The sequence below is a fragment of the Poecilia mexicana genome, unplaced genomic scaffold, assembly GCF_051168715.1.
Source record: "Poecilia mexicana isolate PSO_F unplaced genomic scaffold, ASM5116871v1 scaffold_13, whole genome shotgun sequence".
In the NCBI taxonomy this organism is placed as follows: Eukaryota; Metazoa; Chordata; class Actinopteri; order Cyprinodontiformes; family Poeciliidae; genus Poecilia; species Poecilia mexicana.
In genome coordinates, this window is record NW_028263382.1 from 5,857,519 (window position 1) to 5,875,684 (window position 18,166).

An 18,166-nucleotide genomic window follows, 5' to 3' on the forward strand; every position below is an offset into this window, starting at 1 on the left:
TTTTCTGCATGTTTTCCTGGACTTTGGAACTGCAGAACCGGACCGTGAGCCGAAGTGGACAGCTGGACCGGAGTTGGAGCAGTTTTGTTACCGGACCGGTAATCCCCGGTGGGGTGAGTAACCTGGTGGGAGCCGCCATCATTAGGACTAGCATAACATGAACGTACGCTAAATTCATAAAGCTAATGGATTGTTTTATTCCTGAAACAGAATAAATATGTGAAATCGATTAATTTAGTTCTCCAGTCTGCTTTTTATCGTTGGATTTTCTTCATTTTCTTCAGTTTAAAGGAAGTTTTGTGCATACTTGTGTAGTAGTGACATTTACTCAATTGCATTTACTTGAATAACTTTCTGAAAAAAAAACACGTTGTACTGTTTACGTTTATGTGAGTCATTTTATTATGAACTATTGCTACTCTAAATTGAGTTTGATTTCTGGATTTTATACCCACTGAATGAAAAACAAACATGTTAGAACCAAATATTCACCAGATACAGACACACACCTGCCACTACCACAACCCGCTATTTTTGTGTACTTTTTCTTTAAAGTTTGTTTATATGAAAAAGAAAAAAACGTACAGTTAATTTGATCCATTATTGTCTATATATTTGTATATCAAGTATGGTGAAAAACTAGTGATTTGAGCTTTTTTGTCATTTAAGGATCTTGTAGCTATTGAGTCAGCCATAACCTCCTCTGTGTTGTTCAGTCAAATGTGATTGATTCTGTTCAATGGCTGAAGTTTGGTCCAAATTGATCAATGATCCCAAACAAAACAGCAGCAGAATGACTGAAAGGTCCTTTATTGTGGTCTTTTTTTACAACATTATTTCACAATTCTTACTTACCGATAAGAAGACAGCACTTTGAGGATACCTTGTCGAATCTCAGTGGTTCTGACTCCGTAGATGATCGGGTTTATGCAGCTGGGAAGGAACATATACATGATGCTGACAAAAACACGACCAGCGTTTGGGAGACTGTTCATCCGATACGCCAAGAAAGCTGTGAGCGTAAAGGCCAAACCGATGATGATGACAATGATGTGAGTGAAGCAGGTGTGCAGAGCTTTAGCGCTGGATTTACCTGAACGCAGCACAGAACGGAATATGATTATATATGAAGCGGTGATGCACAAGAAATCAACTACAGTGACCATAAAAACTCCTAATAACCCAACCAGACTGTTGATGGCTGTGCTGCCACAGCCCAACTCCACCAAAGCCATGTGTTCACAGACACAGTGGTTTATCACATTCCTGAAGCAGTACAACACTTTACCTGCCAGAATCACAACCGCTGACACCATGATCACATCCCTGATCATAACAGGGATGATAAACCTGAGGAATCCAGGTAAAGACATGTGATCATGGTAGGAAAGGGGCCTGCAGATGGCAAAGTATCGGTCCAATGCCATCCAGACCAGAAGAGCCGACTGACAAGCGCCTAACATATGAATCAAAAACATCTGAACCAGGCAGCCGCTCAGAGAGATCCCGCTCGTGTTGAACAAGACGTTCAGCAACAGGTTGGGGATGAGAATCAGTGGCAGGCACATATCAACAAATGACAAGCAGGCGATGAGGATGTACATCGGGGAGTGGAGGCTCCTCTGTGAAATGACCACATAGATCAGCAGGGAGTTGGCAAACAGAGACACAAAGAACAGAATCAGGAAGGGGATAGAAATGAAGGATTTCAGAGCTCCAAGTTCACTGAAGCCACTGAAGATGAAGTATTCATGGGAAGAAATGTTTTCCTTCAATGGTTCCATCATCGTCTCCTACCAAACCGTCCTGGTCCAGAGCTTCAGGGTCAGCCTGAAAACACACAGGTCAATATTCACTTAATACCCATCCATCAATCCACCCATCATCCGGTTAACCAAACAGCATCAATGGAAACTGCTTTTCATTTCCAGGGTACTGAGTGGTTCAGCAACCAAAGGTCCATTTTTCACGGCCTTCACGTTCCTTCAGTTTCATTTTGCTTTAGTTTCTCTAAACCTGAGGTCAGTCATTACAAGGTCTCTTGGATGGTTGACTTCTACAAACCTTTCCTGCCTGTTGTCCAACTTCCAAAAAGACAGACAACCAGTACCTTCCTGGAAGCCACATCTACAACAAAGTCTTGAAGATGGTCCATTTCAATTCCAAATTACAACAAGAACAAAACTCTGAGGTTTAAGTGGAAAATCTTAGGCATAGAGATCTCCACATGTTTGTAGCTTATCCCAACAGCTTGATTGGGTTCATAATGTCTCGTAGTCATTTACACCTCCAATTTAACACCAGCCAATAATTGATTTAACCTTCTGTCCCTTTGTTAGACATATGTCTGTAGGTGTACTGATTATTGATGTCTAGTCCTATGTGACCAGATCCTAAAGACATTAAAGCTTCTATGATAAATATGGGGTTGACTATGCATCACCCAAGATTAGGGCTGTTGTAAACGAATATTTTAGTAATCGAGTAATCTATCGATTATTCTTACGATTAATCGAGTAATCGGATAAAAAAAATTATAAAATGAAATATTGGTAAATCTGGCATAATACCGGTGTTACTATCAGATATCAATATCAGTCCAATTTTTCATATTTGAGCATCCCTAACAGTTGCTTTTTTGTAGTTTAGAAAACTAGCCTGTAACAATAATAGCTCACTTTCTAAGTTAACCAGAAGAAAAGTTATAGAAAAATCTGAAATTATATTGAATTTAATAACAAAGAGGCAGGCTCACAAATATGCTTATAAAAATGTCTACAATCCAGCTTTTAGTTTATGTATTCATCTTCAGTGAGTTTAATAGATTAATTAAACTCACCTTGCCACCTAACCTGTCACGCTTTGGGTTTGAAAATACGGGAAATGCCGCCTGGAGTGGGAGGAGAGGGCGAATGAACGAACGTAAGATGGGGAGGAGGGGAGGAAATAGACCAGCGGACTGACGAACCGTTAGACCGGGGGACGAACACGGGGGGAAGCAATACGGGATATTTACAACACCTTCACTGGTCACACTCAGAAACTCATCTACCAGCCATGTACGATGCGCTCCGCCACCCGTTTCTTCAGACCGGGATATGAAATTTATTGTGCGGTTCGTCGGTAAAGCTACATTTACACGGTAAGCATCAGCTACTCAGCCGCCCGCCCTGTTCAGTCTATCCGCTCACCTCAGCGCTCTTCCCGCCGTTCGCTTTCAACCAGCAGCCCCGGAGGAGAAATGCTGCCGTACTCCAGGCATTCCCCCAGTCATTTTAAGGATGCTTATTGGTTCCCCAAAAACGATAAAAAGTCGGGCATTATCATCAATCAATAAAATCCCCACGGGCCAATCTTGAAGATTGGACTTTATGCCGCTGAGACTTAGCTTTTGTCAACAACTCAGAGGCGGAAGTGAGAGCTCCGCGCAACGCAAATGAAGTCCCTGCCAGAACACGGTGCGCTAACTAATAAAACATAAATTAACGAAGCTTCGAGGCAGGTACATTTTCCTCGAGGAATTTTAGTAATCGAGGTACTCGAATCATTCGAGGAATCGTTTCAGCCCTACCCAAGATTAAATATTCAACAACCGGACACGACTCTGCTTGGGATTAAGGAGGAGGTTCACCTGGTTGTATTATCTAGGTAATTTTGTCATTCCTCACTTGGCCAATAAAGCCTCACAAGAAGATTAAACTCCACATGGCAGCCATGCAAAGACAACAAATTATTGGAAGTATGTGTAATCTGAACTGGTGTATCCAAAGTCCTGAGTCTTATAGGAAGCTGACTGACCAGTCTGGCCAAGCGGTGATGGCCCAGGCATTCACTGTTTCAAGGCTCTTTACTATCAGGAAGTCCTCAAACACTGTTGAAAGCCTTCAGCTGATATAAAACACAGGACCAGGACTTCTGATAAACATTCATAAGGGAATTAGGAGTTGTTCTCGCCCACAAAGCTGTTAATAATCAATCTGTACAATACATGAGAGATCTGATTGGTCCAGATGTTCCTAACAGAACCTTTCTTATTTCATAAAACACGATCACTGCTGGTTCCTGGAGGCTCTAAACGTAAAACAGGAGGCAGATCTTTTAGGCTCCTGTTCAGTGAGGCAGACACCTTGTCTACTTTTAAGATTAAAACCTGTTTCATTTTTTAGTGAAGCTTGTAGTTATGCTGGCTTAGGTTATCCAGACCTTCCTCTATAGTTGAGGCTTGCGCTGCTTGGAGGACAAACTGAATGCTTTTTGTAACATTAGTTTCTTTCCAAATGCATTTCATTCTCACCAGGAACACGATTACACTTCAAAATAAATTAATATTTTTATATCTTAGTGTCTTTGCACCAAACATTTCTGCTCTGTGCTCACAGCTTCCTTTATGTAAAGGCCTTCAACAGACAGGACAAAGATTACAGAAAAGAAGAAAACACTTTGATAAACATAATCCTTAAATTCCAGACTGTTTCATCTTTGAGTGCAGGACATTCACAAATAGCTTTAAATACACACACACACACACACACACACACACACACACACACACACACACGCACATATATATAAAACATTTTACTCTAGGAGTTGAGAGCAAAGAACTATTCATGTTCTGAACAAGAACCCTTAATGAACTCTGATAGTTTTTACATGATACATGAAAAGTATTTTATAATCAGTGATAACTCATTTATCAATAACTAGTGGATTACCTATTGCTAAAATCCGGTGCAGTGCCTGGAAAAGCAAGAAACTAAAGAAATCTGCAAGGAGATAAATAACAGAAAGTTTTAAAAAACAAAATATATCTATTAATAGATGTGTATTAATAAAACATTTAAAATACTTCAGTCTCATGAGAAATTAACACTGCAGCAGAAAAAAGCATTTTTGGTCAGAAATGGAGGCAAAAATGTTTCATTTACTTCATCACAGATTTTTTTTTATCTCAATAACAAAATGTTTCATTTTTATTTGAACAGAAATGGATGTCTAAAAGATTTAAAATATATATTTGGAATTTTATATCCATAATTTTATCTTACAAGTTTCAGAGTTTGCATGACTTATATTAACAACATTTCAGCATGATTTATTAAATATGTGAGTTTATGCCAAGAAAAACTCTGTCATGCTGTAAACGTCTTGGCAAATAAAGCGATTGTGATGGAAAGCTGCTTTAAGTAACTCCCCAACCTCCAACGCCTCACTTGGCTCACCTGTTTCACTGAAACAAGAAAAGTTGTTGAAAAAGAAACAAATTTGGAATCTATTCAATATTTTCTCAATGGAATTTTTGTCTTTTTTACCTTTTATAATAAGTTAAAAATAAAGAAAAATGACTTTGCAACATCTTCTGCTTTCACTTGAGTTTATAATCTTGAAAGAAAAGCAGATAAAGGTTGAGCTGGTTTCAAATAAATAAAAACTGAACAACTGTTAAAAACTACAATAAAATATAAACTCACTGATTAAGCAGTTCCCTGCTTAACTCAGAACTCCAGTGATTTAAGATTTCAACCTCAAAAGACATTGATATAAACCTTTTAGCCGAACTTTAGAGAAATCAGTAGAACTTTAGTGATTATTTTGTCAGACAAACCTTAGAAAAAGCAGAAGTTATTTCCTCGGGTTTGACTTCACATCAACAAATATGCTGAAAACACAGGAAGAAAGTATTTAGTGATTTTGTATCGGTGACTAAAGTACCTGAAAGATAAAGTGACACACAAGTTAAAACCTGAGTGAGAACAGGAATGATCTGGTGGTTAAATTACAAGTTAACATAATGCTGTATGCTTCACCTGTTGTTGGACGTGTGCTACTGAACATCTCTGCAGGCTAAACATCTCTTCTTCACCCAGCTGTGAGAAACTACTTCCTCTGCGTCAGCACTTTTATACCTTCTGGCCCGCTGCCATTGGCTGAAGACAAAATAGAGCTCATCGCTGAACTATTACAACTCCAAAAGTGTAAATCAGTGGTCCCCAAACTTTTTCCTGTGAGGGCCACATAACTTTTCCCTTCTCTGGTGGGGGGCCGGAGATTGTTGGGGGGTGGGGGGTGCGTTTCTCGATTGATTTTTACCCAGAAAGCACATGGGCAAAAACCATGAGTGAAACGGTCACTGGGACTAACTAGTATATATTCCACTGAGGGAAAGTAACTATTATATATTAATTTCTCATATGTTAACATAAAGGCTCGGTTTGAAGTATAAGCTGCTACTTACAGGCATCGCTTCGAAGAATTCAACCTGGAATGCAGCGTTCATAACAGACACGTGTTCATCTGCTCTACCGCTAGCAAACAACCTACTGATTAAATAACATAAAAGTCAAGCAGTTCCCTAAAAGTCCAACAGATGGCAGTAATTCGCCCCACAGTTTACAGGACACACTTCCTGCTAAAGAGCCCCCTGGTGGTTGAAGAAAAATCCACATATAAACCGGAAAATACAATAAATGAAAAAAAATCTGAATGCTCTCTGGTATTGTTCAGGTATTGTAGTTTGGGGACCCCTGGTGTAAATGCTGGGAAGGGAAATGAGAAAAACAACATAAACTCTGCAACTTCCTTCAAACTTTTAATTCTGAGTGCCTAAAAACAGAACAATTAAGGTTCTGTAGGAGATTAACGTCAAAAGCCCTGATGTTAATCTGATTGAGATGATGTGGCATAACCCTAAACAGGCAAATCATGCTCAAAAACCCTTAAATGCAACTGAATAACACAACTCTGAAAAGGAGAGTAGACCAAAATCTGTCACTGGATTTGACCAATCTGAACTCCAGCTGTCTTTCCCAGTTAAACTCTGTTTCCCAGTTTCTGGACAGAGGCTTTGATGATTTCATGAGATATCCTGATCTGCAGGTCAAAGGTTTCTACCAACTTACAAACTTTCACATAATCAGAAATGGATAATTTGTTGATTGTTTTAATGTAAAACTGACATCTACCTTGCTCTAGGTTTCATAGTTCTATGCAGGACTTCACTTTAAGGACAAGACTCAATTGCTTAGTGAACCATGTTGCAAACTTGCGCTAAAATTTTTATTGTAGTTTATTTACAATGTTTGATTAGAGATTCTGCAACGTATGTTGATCTGATTGTGAATATTCATTTTAATGTAAGGAAATTAGTCCAATCCAAGTAAATAATGCAATTTACTTATAATTAGTTTACTATCTATATTTTCAAGAATTTCTGCTGGCTTGTTAAGAATTGCTGTCTTGATGCACATTTGTCTTCACACATGCTTATGGACCATCTGTGGATTAATACTGGAGCATTCACCAAACCATCCATTCAACAGACTGTTCCCTATCACACTGATGAACGGTCGCCATCTTTGAGCACCTGGATGTGTCATGATGTCGTCTAGGAAGGTCACCTGTGGGCTGGTAGCAGGGTTTGGTCTCCCGGCGGGTTTATCTAGTCCTGCTGATGTAAAACGTTTGGTCAGGATTTCCTAAATTCGTAGGAAGTCCTGTTGGCCAATTATGGTGATACTGATTTCAGAACAAAACTTGATTCCAACTATCACTGGAGATAAGACTGGAGATTTGATCTTTTTTGTGGCCATAGGACAAAAAACTGACTGGAATGTGACTTCTTTATCAAAGGGAGGGAATTGGTCCAGTTTGGGTCGTAAACCAAACAATGATCCCGAAAGAAGCAGTACGACAGAATGACTGAAAAAGTACTTTATTGACATTTGTAGAAAATTTTCTTAGTATTAAAAAAATAATTCACAGTTTTTACCTACCAATAAGTAAACAGCACTTTGAGGACATTTTGTCGAATCTCAGTGGTTCTGACTCCGTAGATGATCGGGTTTATACAGCTGGGAAGGAACATGTACATGGTGCTGACAAAGAGACGGCCAGCGTTTGGGAGACTGTTCATCCGATACGCCAAGTAAGCCGTGAGTAAGAAGGTCAAACTGATGACCATGACGATGATGTGAGTGAAGCAGGTGTGCAGAGCTTTAGCGCTGGATTTACCTGAACGCAGCACAGAACGGAATATGATTATATATGAAGCGGTGATGCACAAGAAATCAACAATAGGGACCACAAAGACTCCTAATAAGCCAACCAGACTGTTAATGGCTGTGCTGCCACAGCCCAACTCCACCAAGGCCATGTGCTCACAGAAGCAGTGGTTTATCACATTCCTGAAGCAAAACGACACTTTACCTGCTAGAATTATGACCAGTGACACCATGATCACATCCCTGATCATAACAGGGATGATAAACCTGAGGAATCCAGGTAAAGACATGCGATCATGGTAGGAAAGGGGCCTGCAGATGGCAAAGTATCGGTCCAATGCCATCCAGACCAGAAGAGCCGACTGACAAGCGCCTAACATATGAATCAAAAACATCTGAACCAGGCAGCCGCTCAGAGAGATCCCGCTCGCGTTGAACAAGACATTCAGCAACAGGTTGGGGATGAGAATCAGTGGCAGGCACATATCAACAAATGACATGCAGGCGATGAGGATGTACATCGGGGAGTGGAGGCTCCTCTGTGAAATGACCACATAGATCAGCAGGGAGTTGGCAAACAGAGACACAAAGAACAGAATCAGGAAGGGGATAGAAATGAAGGATTTCAGAGCTCCAAGTTCACTGAAGCCACTGAAGATGAAGTATTCATGGGAAGAAATGTTTTCCTTCAATGGTTCCATCATCGTCTCCTACCAAACCGTCCTGGTCCAGAGCTTCAGGGTCAGCCTGAAAACACACAGGTCAATATTCACTTAATACCCATCCATCAATCCACCCATCATCCGGTTAACCAAACAGCATCAATGGAAACTGCTTTTCATTTCCAGGGTACTGAGTGGTTCAGCAACCAAAGGTCCATTTTTCATGGCTTCCTCCCATTCCTTCAGATTAAAATTACAGAGGTTCACCTTGTTGTTTTCTCCAGGTAACTTTGTCATTCCCCACCTTGGCATTAAAGGCTCCCAACAGGACAAACTCTAGATGGCGGCCTGACGAAGAAAACATTCAGAAATGTTAAAAAGTTGAAGTAATCTGAGCCGCTGAAGATTCACTACCACAAAGATCACTCCTTCATCTGTCAGGGGACACGTTTCACAGCACCGGCACCCAGGTGGATGTTTCTGAGCCTCGCCTCTGTCTAGAAACATGGTTCACCATTCTGGGCAAGAATTACAAGTTCATACATTTATTTCAAGGCTTAGATAAAATCTTCTTTACTGAAACTTGAGTTTGTAAAGAGAACAGGCAGACATGATGGATTTGTGTAGATGTGATTTTTGCACCAAGCTTTTCAGCACTATGCTCACATCTTCTGTTATCTGAAGGCCTTTAACCACCTCAGAGCAAAATCAGGCAGGATGAAGATTAAAGTGCATAAAGTGAAAACTTTGATGAACTTAATCCTTAAATTTCAGGCAGTTTCGTCTTTGCGAACAGGAAATCCACAGATGCTTTTAAAGATGGATGAAAAGTCACATTTTACTATAAACTTATTCTAGCAGCAAAAAGAACTTATCATCTGAACTCTTCAAACCTTTTCTTTTCGCAAAAAAAAAGAAAATCGTTTTGGAATTAACAGCTGATTTAATAATAATAATAATAATAAAAATAATAATATAAACATTTGAAACAGCACACAAACATAAAACTCTGTTGCTAACCTGGCCTGTGATGCACTAATTGATATAAAAAGAAACTATTAAGACAAACATTTAAAATGCTTTAGTCTCAGGAGAAATTAATGCCATCTTAGAGGAAACATTGGCGAGTTTTGGATTATTAAATTCTTCTTTTAGTGGGGTTAGTCAGATATAGAGGCACAAAACATTTCATGGGTTTTACATCTCAATAATAAAACTTTTCACCTTCACAGAAATAATTAGATTTTACATCATTTTCTTTGGCATTTGACAACACCTGTAGTTTTATTCCTCTTACAAGTTTCACAATTTTTTATCTATGTCCACAATAACATTTCACAGTGACTTTGTCTTTAAATCTTATTTTACTTATTAAATATGTGCTAAGATAAACTCTCATTTCTGTAAAATACTCTGAAAAATCATGTGTTTCTGCCTGAAGGCAGACGGCTGTAACTGACTCTCCACATTGATCAACTGTTCACACACTGAACGTTTGGAAGAACGTAAATCTCCAGTTTTACTGAAACAAATGCTTCTGAATGAAAAGAGATCATGAAAAATGTTGAATGTACTCCTTACATTTTAATAAAGTCCTCAAAAAGTAAAAAAAAATGCAAGAAAAGATTTCACCCCTTTTTGTAGCCTCTTATGTTTTTACGTGGATTTAAAAAAAATAAAGGAGAAAAGCAGCTAAAGGCTGAGCAGGAAAACAACAGATCAAACTCTGCAACATAACCGGGTTGTAAGCAATTAAAATCTAAAATAACTCATACTGTGTTAAAAATGTTATGGTTTCCTGCTGAACTCCAAACTTTACAAATTTCAAAACTCCAAAGAAAAGAAACTAAACTTTGTGGCAGCACTTTAAAATAAAAATATCAGTTAAACTGAAAAAGAGGAATTTATAAATCAAACCTTCAGAAGACCAAACGTTTCCTCAAGTTTGGATCACATCAACAAAAATGCTGAAAACAGAAAAAATAATTTCTGTATTAGACTCGAGTGCCTGAGAGAAATGGAGAATAAATAAAGATAAAACATCAGCAATGGTTAAACTGGAAGTTAGCGTTTGATCCACTGACATCCCGGCTCTGAATGTTTCACCTGTTCGGAGTTTGGTGCCGACCGTCTCTGCTGACTGGGCATCTTTCCTTCATCCAGCTGTGAGAACAAAATCCCTCTGACTCTGATTTTTATATCTTCTGTCACGCTCTGCTATTGGTTAGAGAAACGTTAGAGCAAACCTCTGAACTTTTACAACCTGAGACGTAAATGCTGGGATGGGAAATGACACAAAACGTAACTTTTTATTGACCTTTCATTCAGAGCCAGTAAAGATGAAAGGTCAATTATGCATCAATTTAACCGCATCTTCAAACGTCCTCCATTCTTGTTTTTCTTGTTTTGACCAAACTCATGGTACTCTGGATTAGTTCTCAGTAGAGGTGTGCCGATCGATCGGTCACCGATCATAATCGGGCCGATTTTCGTGAAAAAGTGCATGATCGGTGATCGGCGATCATTGGCTCTTGTTGCCGATACCGATCATCTCATTTCCAGCCTGCCTGTGCAGCTGGTCTCCTCTTTCCTTCACTCTGCGCAAACGCGCAGCAACAAATCCTCAGCGATGTGGAACTATAACGCACTGAGTGAAAGGGGAAGTTTGCGTGTTGTGGCGGAAAATTGAAGCACGTCAAAATGCATCAACACAACGAAGCTAATACGACATAAAAACAATGCCATACTTGACGGAGGTTGGCTACATCGAGGCTCACTGCAGTAAAAAAGACATACGGAGGATCAGATAGCAGGTAAAGCAGCGCACAGCTACAAACACTCACCCGGATTAGCATGACGGTCAGAAAGCTAAACAAATAACCTGGAAAGTTATTTAAGTCTTCGAGCTGCGATGAAAGACGCTGGTTCTGCTCTCCTGTTGAACCGCTGCTACGCTACAGGTAGTAATATCTGACAGACGGAGCTTCGCTTCTGCTCCACCTGGTAGTGACTCTCACACCGAACCTGCTTAAAGCTGCAGCATCTAACCTAAAAAATACATTTTACCTACATATTAAAACTTTCGCTGTCCTAACATGAGACAGATCATCTCTAAAAAAATAATCGATCTCCTCCCTGATCTGCATAATTACTCCGCTCAGTCAGAAACAGCCAATCAGAACTAGCAGTAATCAGCTAGCCGCCATGCTAACAGGAAGTTTTCATTCAGTAACTCTGGATTGTTTATTGTAATGGATCCTGTTTTTGCCTTTGAATGTTAAGTTTTATACTTGAACTTCTTGGCAATGTTGAGAGGTTTTATTTTGGCTCTTTGCATTATTTAGCCTCTTCAGATCCTTCATATGTCATCAGTCTGTTAAAGATAGTATTATCAATAGCAGTACAATTTGCACAATGCCTGTTTTGTTTAGTTTTCTTCTTGGAAAAAGTTATTAAAAACAAGTTTTTGTCTAAATTAAGGTGAATTCATGGTTCCTTTTTCCACATAATGTAACCTGTAGTGTTTATGATAAAAAAAAAAAATAATTATGTGATCGGTATCGGTATAGGGAGGAAAAAACTGATCGGCACATCTCTAGTTCTCAGACTTCTTGTCTGAATGATAAAAAATCCGATAAGATTGGAGATTTTAATACACATGGCGAGAAATGTTACAGTCTTAGTAAAACCTGTACTGATGTCTGTATGGGGTTTACCTAAAATGTCCGCACTGCGACTTACTCCTGTTGTACTCTTCATCTTCACTCATCATACAGAGTGAAAACAACGACTTCCTTACAACTCTGACTTGTTTGATCGAGTGAAACGTTTTTGGGCCCCATAATATTTTAGGTTTTCATTTTAGAAAATGATCAAAGCTAACAAAGACATCCACTGGCTCAGCTCTCTGTGGCGTTTACTGTTTATGTCTCTGGTGGTTGTGGGTCGGTGTTGGGGTTTCCCTGCCCTGTTAAAATTTGAGCTTTGTGCCAGTTTTGATTAAGGAGACGCGAGTCGGCTGGTTCCTTTCTGGACATTTATTAGCTCCATCAACACTGACACTAAATGTCCAATAAAGATCGGATTCATGAGGCTTAAAGCCCGGCTGGAGTCAGGTGCCGTCTGATTCCAGCCGGGATCAGAAGATTAAATGGTGGGCTCATGATGAACTTCATTATCAGTGTAGAAAACACAAAACCTAGCTTGGCTTTTCATTGTAGCTCCTGATGTTGGTGCCAAGGCGGTTACCGGTGTCCCCTCCATCCAGGGGTGAGTTCAAAAATGATGTTCCTCTGCGCCGAACTGCTCCTTCTGTCTTCTCAGCACTTTGTGAACTCTGTGGAATATTCCACGCTAAAGGCACTCTTAAGTTAATCATGTGACAATATGTAGTGTCGACAACTGAGGCCTTTAGAAGCCGTTTGGTTCTGTGGTATAATAAAATATCGGCTGGAATTGGTCAATTTGTTGTTGATGCCACTCTAATGCATTTCTATGGGTTAGTCTGCTAGCTTGGTGCTTTTAGCATTAACTTTTAAAATGGTGTTAGACTCCACATTGTAGCAATCAAGTTATTCTATTGTTATTCCAACAATTAGTCAAATAAAAGAAATTGGTGCTTCCTGTAGATTTTTCACTTAAAGGGAACATCAATCAAAATCTAATCTTTTTAGCCCTTAACTATATTTTTTGTGTATTTTGTGTGTTATTCTATTGCTGCTGCGTAGATATCTTTGTAATCTCTTTGGGTTATATTTTTCAGTCTGTTCATTCTTCTCTTGTCTGTAATGATTTATTGTCTCATCACCGCATTTGCTGTGGAATTGCAAAACAAGGTCATGACTTCCTGCTAATTAGTTCTAGGGAATCCACCATGTTTTTTCTTTGTAGCAATTTTGTAGTCCAAGTTCAGTTATGCTGGAGCTGCAAGTAATCAAGTCAGAATGTCCGGTTGTAGCTAGGCCTGTCGCGATAAACGATAAATCAATTAATCGCAAGATAAATTAAACCTATTGACCTCATTTTAATTATCGGCTTTATCGTCTCTTCCTGCCTTTTTTTCTTTCTCTTGATGACACTGAATGAAGAAAGACTCAGCTCCGGTCTCTCCACTGACCCTCCTTTCCTTAGTGTAATGTCCAGCGCACACGGCACGAGTTGTCGCCCATTGTCGGCCCATTTTCAAAACCTGAGAGACACATTAGCCGACAGAAATCCTGGGTATAACTGTACCATCGGGTTCGTCGTGCCTTGTGGTGTCCAAAATAATGGCTACAGTCCAGTTAACTAATTTTAAAATCAGACATTAATCAATGCTTTACTAGAATCTACCTGTGATGCATGTGGCTAGAGTCAGCGTAAAGTCCTGACTGAATGAAAATCATTATAACCTATTTATGTCACGTTAACGAAGAACAGCTGAAAACTTACTGGGTTTATCAGCTGCGGTAGCAATTTGGCTCCAACTCCTCCCCTTGTCATTTCTATATTCTTTGCACGAAATGTTGAATAAATATTTATGTAGTTTCCACATATCATCTCCGATGTCCGCTGGACTTCGTGTCGCGCCGTGTCAGCTGTTTGGGATTCCCCTCCGTAATTTCCCCTCAGAAAGCGCAAAGGAGAATCGGCGCTTTCTGATTGGCTACCAGTCACATTCAGCGTTAAGCTCCCAGTTGGGGAAAACCCCTGATTTATTTCGGAGCGGCCACGACGATCTAAATCACACTACAGGATGATCGGTTACGACATCACTAGCGACAATCTTAGATCAGTCAAGGATCTAAGATTGTCGTAAGGGGAAAATGGGGCAAAAAGTCGTGCAGTGTGAACTATTGCATTAGTTAGTCGGATGTGCCCATCTTCTCTATTTAAATCTACTGATTACTGAAGGGCAATATAGTATACAGCAGGGGTCACCAACTCCAGTCCTCAAGGGCCACCATCCTGCAACTTTTAGATTCACCTCTGCTCCAAAATGTCTGAATTCCCTCACCAGCATTCATTCCTCTCTGCAATAGGCTGGAAACGAGCAGTTTATTTGATCCAGGTGTGTTTGAGCAGAGACACATCTAAAAGTTACAGGATGGTAGGACTGGAGGACTGGAGTTGGTGACCCCTGGTATACAGACTTCATAATCTGCACTCTTTTGGTTGAATGCAGTATTTGTTTCCACTTTGGCTTTACGTTTAGATTTTATTCAAGTACGTTTTTTGTTAATGGGGACTGAGAATCCATTTTATTTTTGCTTGTTTTGTTTATATAGTTTATCAGTTCCAATGTTATGTGTTCTTTTGAAAATAAAGTACATCTATCTATGGCAGGAAATCACATCCATTATTAGTCATTTCCATTAAATCAGCGTCAAAAGGTCTTGAAACAATACTATCGTTTATTGCAATAATTTTTTTAGACAATCGCTCAGCAAAATTTGTTATCGTGACAGGCCTAGTTGTAGCGTGGATTAATTCCTTGCATCGTCCCCTGTGTCAGAGGCTCTTCGAAGTGTCAGACCCGGAGAAGACACTCTACCCTTTTCTGGCTCAAGACCATGGCCTCGGATTTGGAGGCACTGATCCTGAGCAGCTTCACAAACCGCTGCAGTGAAGCCCATAAGATCGCATCATGTGCAAAAAGCAGAGATGCGATCCTAAGGCCACCAAACCGGATCCTCTCGTTTTGAGATTTAGTAGGATGACTGAAAAAGTACTTTACTAAAATTTATTTTTTATTTTTAAAAAATGTTTGACAGTTCTTGCCTACCAATAAGTAAACAGCACTTTGAGGATACTTTGTCGAATCTCAGTGGTTCTGACTCCGTAGATGATCGGGTTTATGCAGCTGGGAAGGAACATGTACATGATGCTGACGAAGAGACGGCCAGCGTTTGGGAGACTGTTCATCCGATACGACAGGAAAGCTGTGAGCACGAAGGTCAAACTGATGACCATGACGATGATGTGAGTGAAGCAGGTGTGCAGAGCTTTAGCGCTGGATTTACCTGAACGCAGCACAGAACGGAATATGATTATATATGAAGCGGTGATGCACAAGAAATCAACTACAGTGATCAAGAATACTGCTAATAACCCAGCTAGACTGTTGATGGCTGTGCTGCCACAGCCCAACTCCACCAAGGCCATGTGTTCACAGACACAGTGGTTTATCACATTCCTGAAGCAGTACAACACTTTACCTGCCAGAATCACAACCGCTGACACCATGATCACATCCCTGATCATAACAGGGATGATAAACCTGAGGAATCCAGGTAAAGACATGTGATCATGGTAGGAAAGGGGCCTGCAGATGGCAAAGTATCGGTCCAATGCCATCCAGACCAGAAGAGCCGACTGACAAGCGCCTAACATGTGAACTAAAAACATCTGAACCAGGCAGCCGCTCAGAGAGATCCCACTCGCGTTGAACAAGACGTTCAGCAACAGGTTGGGGATGAGAATCAGTGGCAGGCACATGTCAACAAATGACAAGCAGGCGATGAGGATGTACATCGGGGAGTGGAGGCTCCTCTGTGAAATGACCACATAGATCAGCAGGGAGTTGGCAAACAGAGACACAAAGAACAGAATCAGGAAGGGGATAGAAATGAAGGATTTCAGAGCTCCAAGTTCACTGAAGCCACTGAAGATGAAGTATTCATGGGAAGAAATGTTTTCCTTCAATGGTTCCATCATCGTCTCCTACCAAACCGTCCTGGTCCAGAGCTTCAGGGTCAGCCTGAAAAACAAGTAGAAAAAAGAAATCAGGTCAATGTTGATTTCCTACCAACCAACCATACATAAATGAAAGCAGTTGAATTACTTCTGATGTTGAAGACATGTTGCCTCATCCAAAAGTTTTGGTTTTTAAGTTGCACTTGGAAACTATCGCACTGACAGATTTGTGGCCTTCATGGCCTGTTGTCTTGACATTAGCATCCTTGAAAACTACTCCAGCACACCTGAATCAAATAAATGCAATGAACTGTGGAAAACCCCTCAGCATAAACAACACATCAAATAAAAGAAAACCTCAATCCAAGCCAACTGTTAAACTCTCCATATCCCATAGAAAAAAAGAGGTATTAACATGCATTTAAAATACTTTGGTTTCATGAAAAATTAATTTGGCCATTTTTTAGAAGTCATAAACATGTTTTGTGATATTTTATCACAAAACAAATCACTTGCTTTGTAGAAGGTTTTCTCTAGATAATAATGTTTGAGTTTTATCTGAAGTATTTTAGGCTAGGTTTTGAGTTTAAGTTTTTACCTGTATTTACAACATGTATTTTATTTAACTTGTTAAATAAGTGTCTTTGCACCTACATAAACTCATATTGTCATTAAAATACTTAGTAAAAAATAAGTATTTGTTACATAAACTTTCTACACCGACAGTTTCTCACATTTCTTCTTTTTGTACTGGAACAAAAACAGTGGAGAGTGAAGAGTGATCCTGAAGATTTGAAATGTAATCACAATAATTTTCTCATTGGAAGTTTTATCTTTTGAAAACATTCAGAGTTTAAGATGGCAGGAAACACCTTTATCTGCTTTAATACGACATCCAACTAGAGAAGAAAAGCAGCTAAATGCTGAACAAGTTGCAAACAAATTACACTTACCAACATAATTGTATTGTAAATTGTTAAAATCGAAAATACCACAAATACTAATTTTGTACATCAGCAATGTATGTTTAAAGGAATAAAGTTCTGGTTCCCTGCTGACCCCTGAACTACAACAGTTCAGATTGTGATTTTGAAAGAAAACGTATTGGCAACATTTTAAACATGCATGTTGAAACAACCAAGAGGAATTTTCTCATCAGACATACCTTAAAAAGAGAAGTTTTGATCTGAAAACACATTTGCTAAAACACTGAAAAAGATAATTAAATGTTCCTGTGTTAGGCTCAAATCCCTGAAAGATTGAAGGAGAATAAATAGAGTGAGACCAAAGTTAGAACAACAGAAATGATTTGAATTTAAATAATAATCTGCTGGCAGTTCAGCTTTGATAGTTTCACCTGTTACTGAACGTCTGCTCATACCTTCTTTACCTGGCTCTGAAACCAGACTCCCACTGACTCAGACCTTTTATATGTTCAGCTACTCCGACATTTTAAAGAAAAGGTGGGGCACATTTCCTTTCCTGAGTCACTTGGGGGCAGCTCATAGGAAGTTTGCTCGCCCGTTCCTGAGATCGCTGCAGGGTTGAACTTAACAGATGGTGACCTTGGCATGACCGTCTGAAATATTTTACCCAACATGATTGATTATTTGATTATTTTTGGGTGAAATGTGAATAATAGACACGGAGGAGCTGAACTAGGACTGGAATAAGTTACAAAATAAGGAAGAAAATAAATACTCTTCACATAGAACAAAGAAGGTTATGCACTACCCTGATTATCCTCTTCATCAGACTGTGATACAACAGGAGGCTTATTCAGAGCTGCTGAAATACAGACTGCTACAGGAGGACCTTTCTGCTCACAGC

The 18,166-nt window shown here is 39.6% G+C and overlaps 3 protein-coding genes across 3 annotated transcripts; all 3 read right to left on the bottom strand.

The window, feature by feature from the left end:
- Nucleotides 1–851: 851 nt before the first annotated feature.
- LOC148155704 (olfactory receptor 52N2-like) lies at nucleotides 852–1,834 on the bottom strand. The gene has a single exon (XM_088012153.1). The coding sequence runs from the start codon at nucleotides 1,785–1,787 to the stop codon at nucleotides 852–854; it is 936 nt and encodes a 311-aa protein (XP_087868279.1). The 5' UTR covers nucleotides 1,788–1,834.
- Nucleotides 1,835–7,768: 5,934 nt separating this feature from the next.
- On the bottom strand, nucleotides 7,769–8,814 carry LOC148155705 (olfactory receptor 52N2-like). Its single transcript, XM_088012154.1, has one exon. It carries the CDS (start codon nucleotides 8,702–8,704, stop codon nucleotides 7,769–7,771), a length of 936 nt encoding a protein of 311 aa, XP_087868280.1. The 5' UTR covers nucleotides 8,705–8,814.
- A 6,607-nt stretch (nucleotides 8,815–15,421) lies between these two features.
- LOC106914334 (olfactory receptor 52N2-like) lies at nucleotides 15,422–16,379 on the bottom strand. The gene has a single exon (XM_014981065.2). The coding sequence runs from the start codon at nucleotides 16,355–16,357 to the stop codon at nucleotides 15,422–15,424; it is 936 nt and encodes a 311-aa protein (XP_014836551.2). The 5' UTR covers nucleotides 16,358–16,379.
- Nucleotides 16,380–18,166: the final 1,787 nt, after the last annotated feature.

Excerpts from the sequence above, each read along its gene's own strand:
- LOC148155704 (XM_088012153.1), bottom strand. The coding sequence starts at position 1,787 with ATGATGGAACCATTGAAGGAAAACATTTCTTCCCATGAATACTTCATC.
- LOC148155705 (XM_088012154.1), bottom strand. The coding sequence starts at position 8,704 with ATGATGGAACCATTGAAGGAAAACATTTCTTCCCATGAATACTTCATC.
- LOC106914334 (XM_014981065.2), bottom strand. The coding sequence starts at position 16,357 with ATGATGGAACCATTGAAGGAAAACATTTCTTCCCATGAATACTTCATC.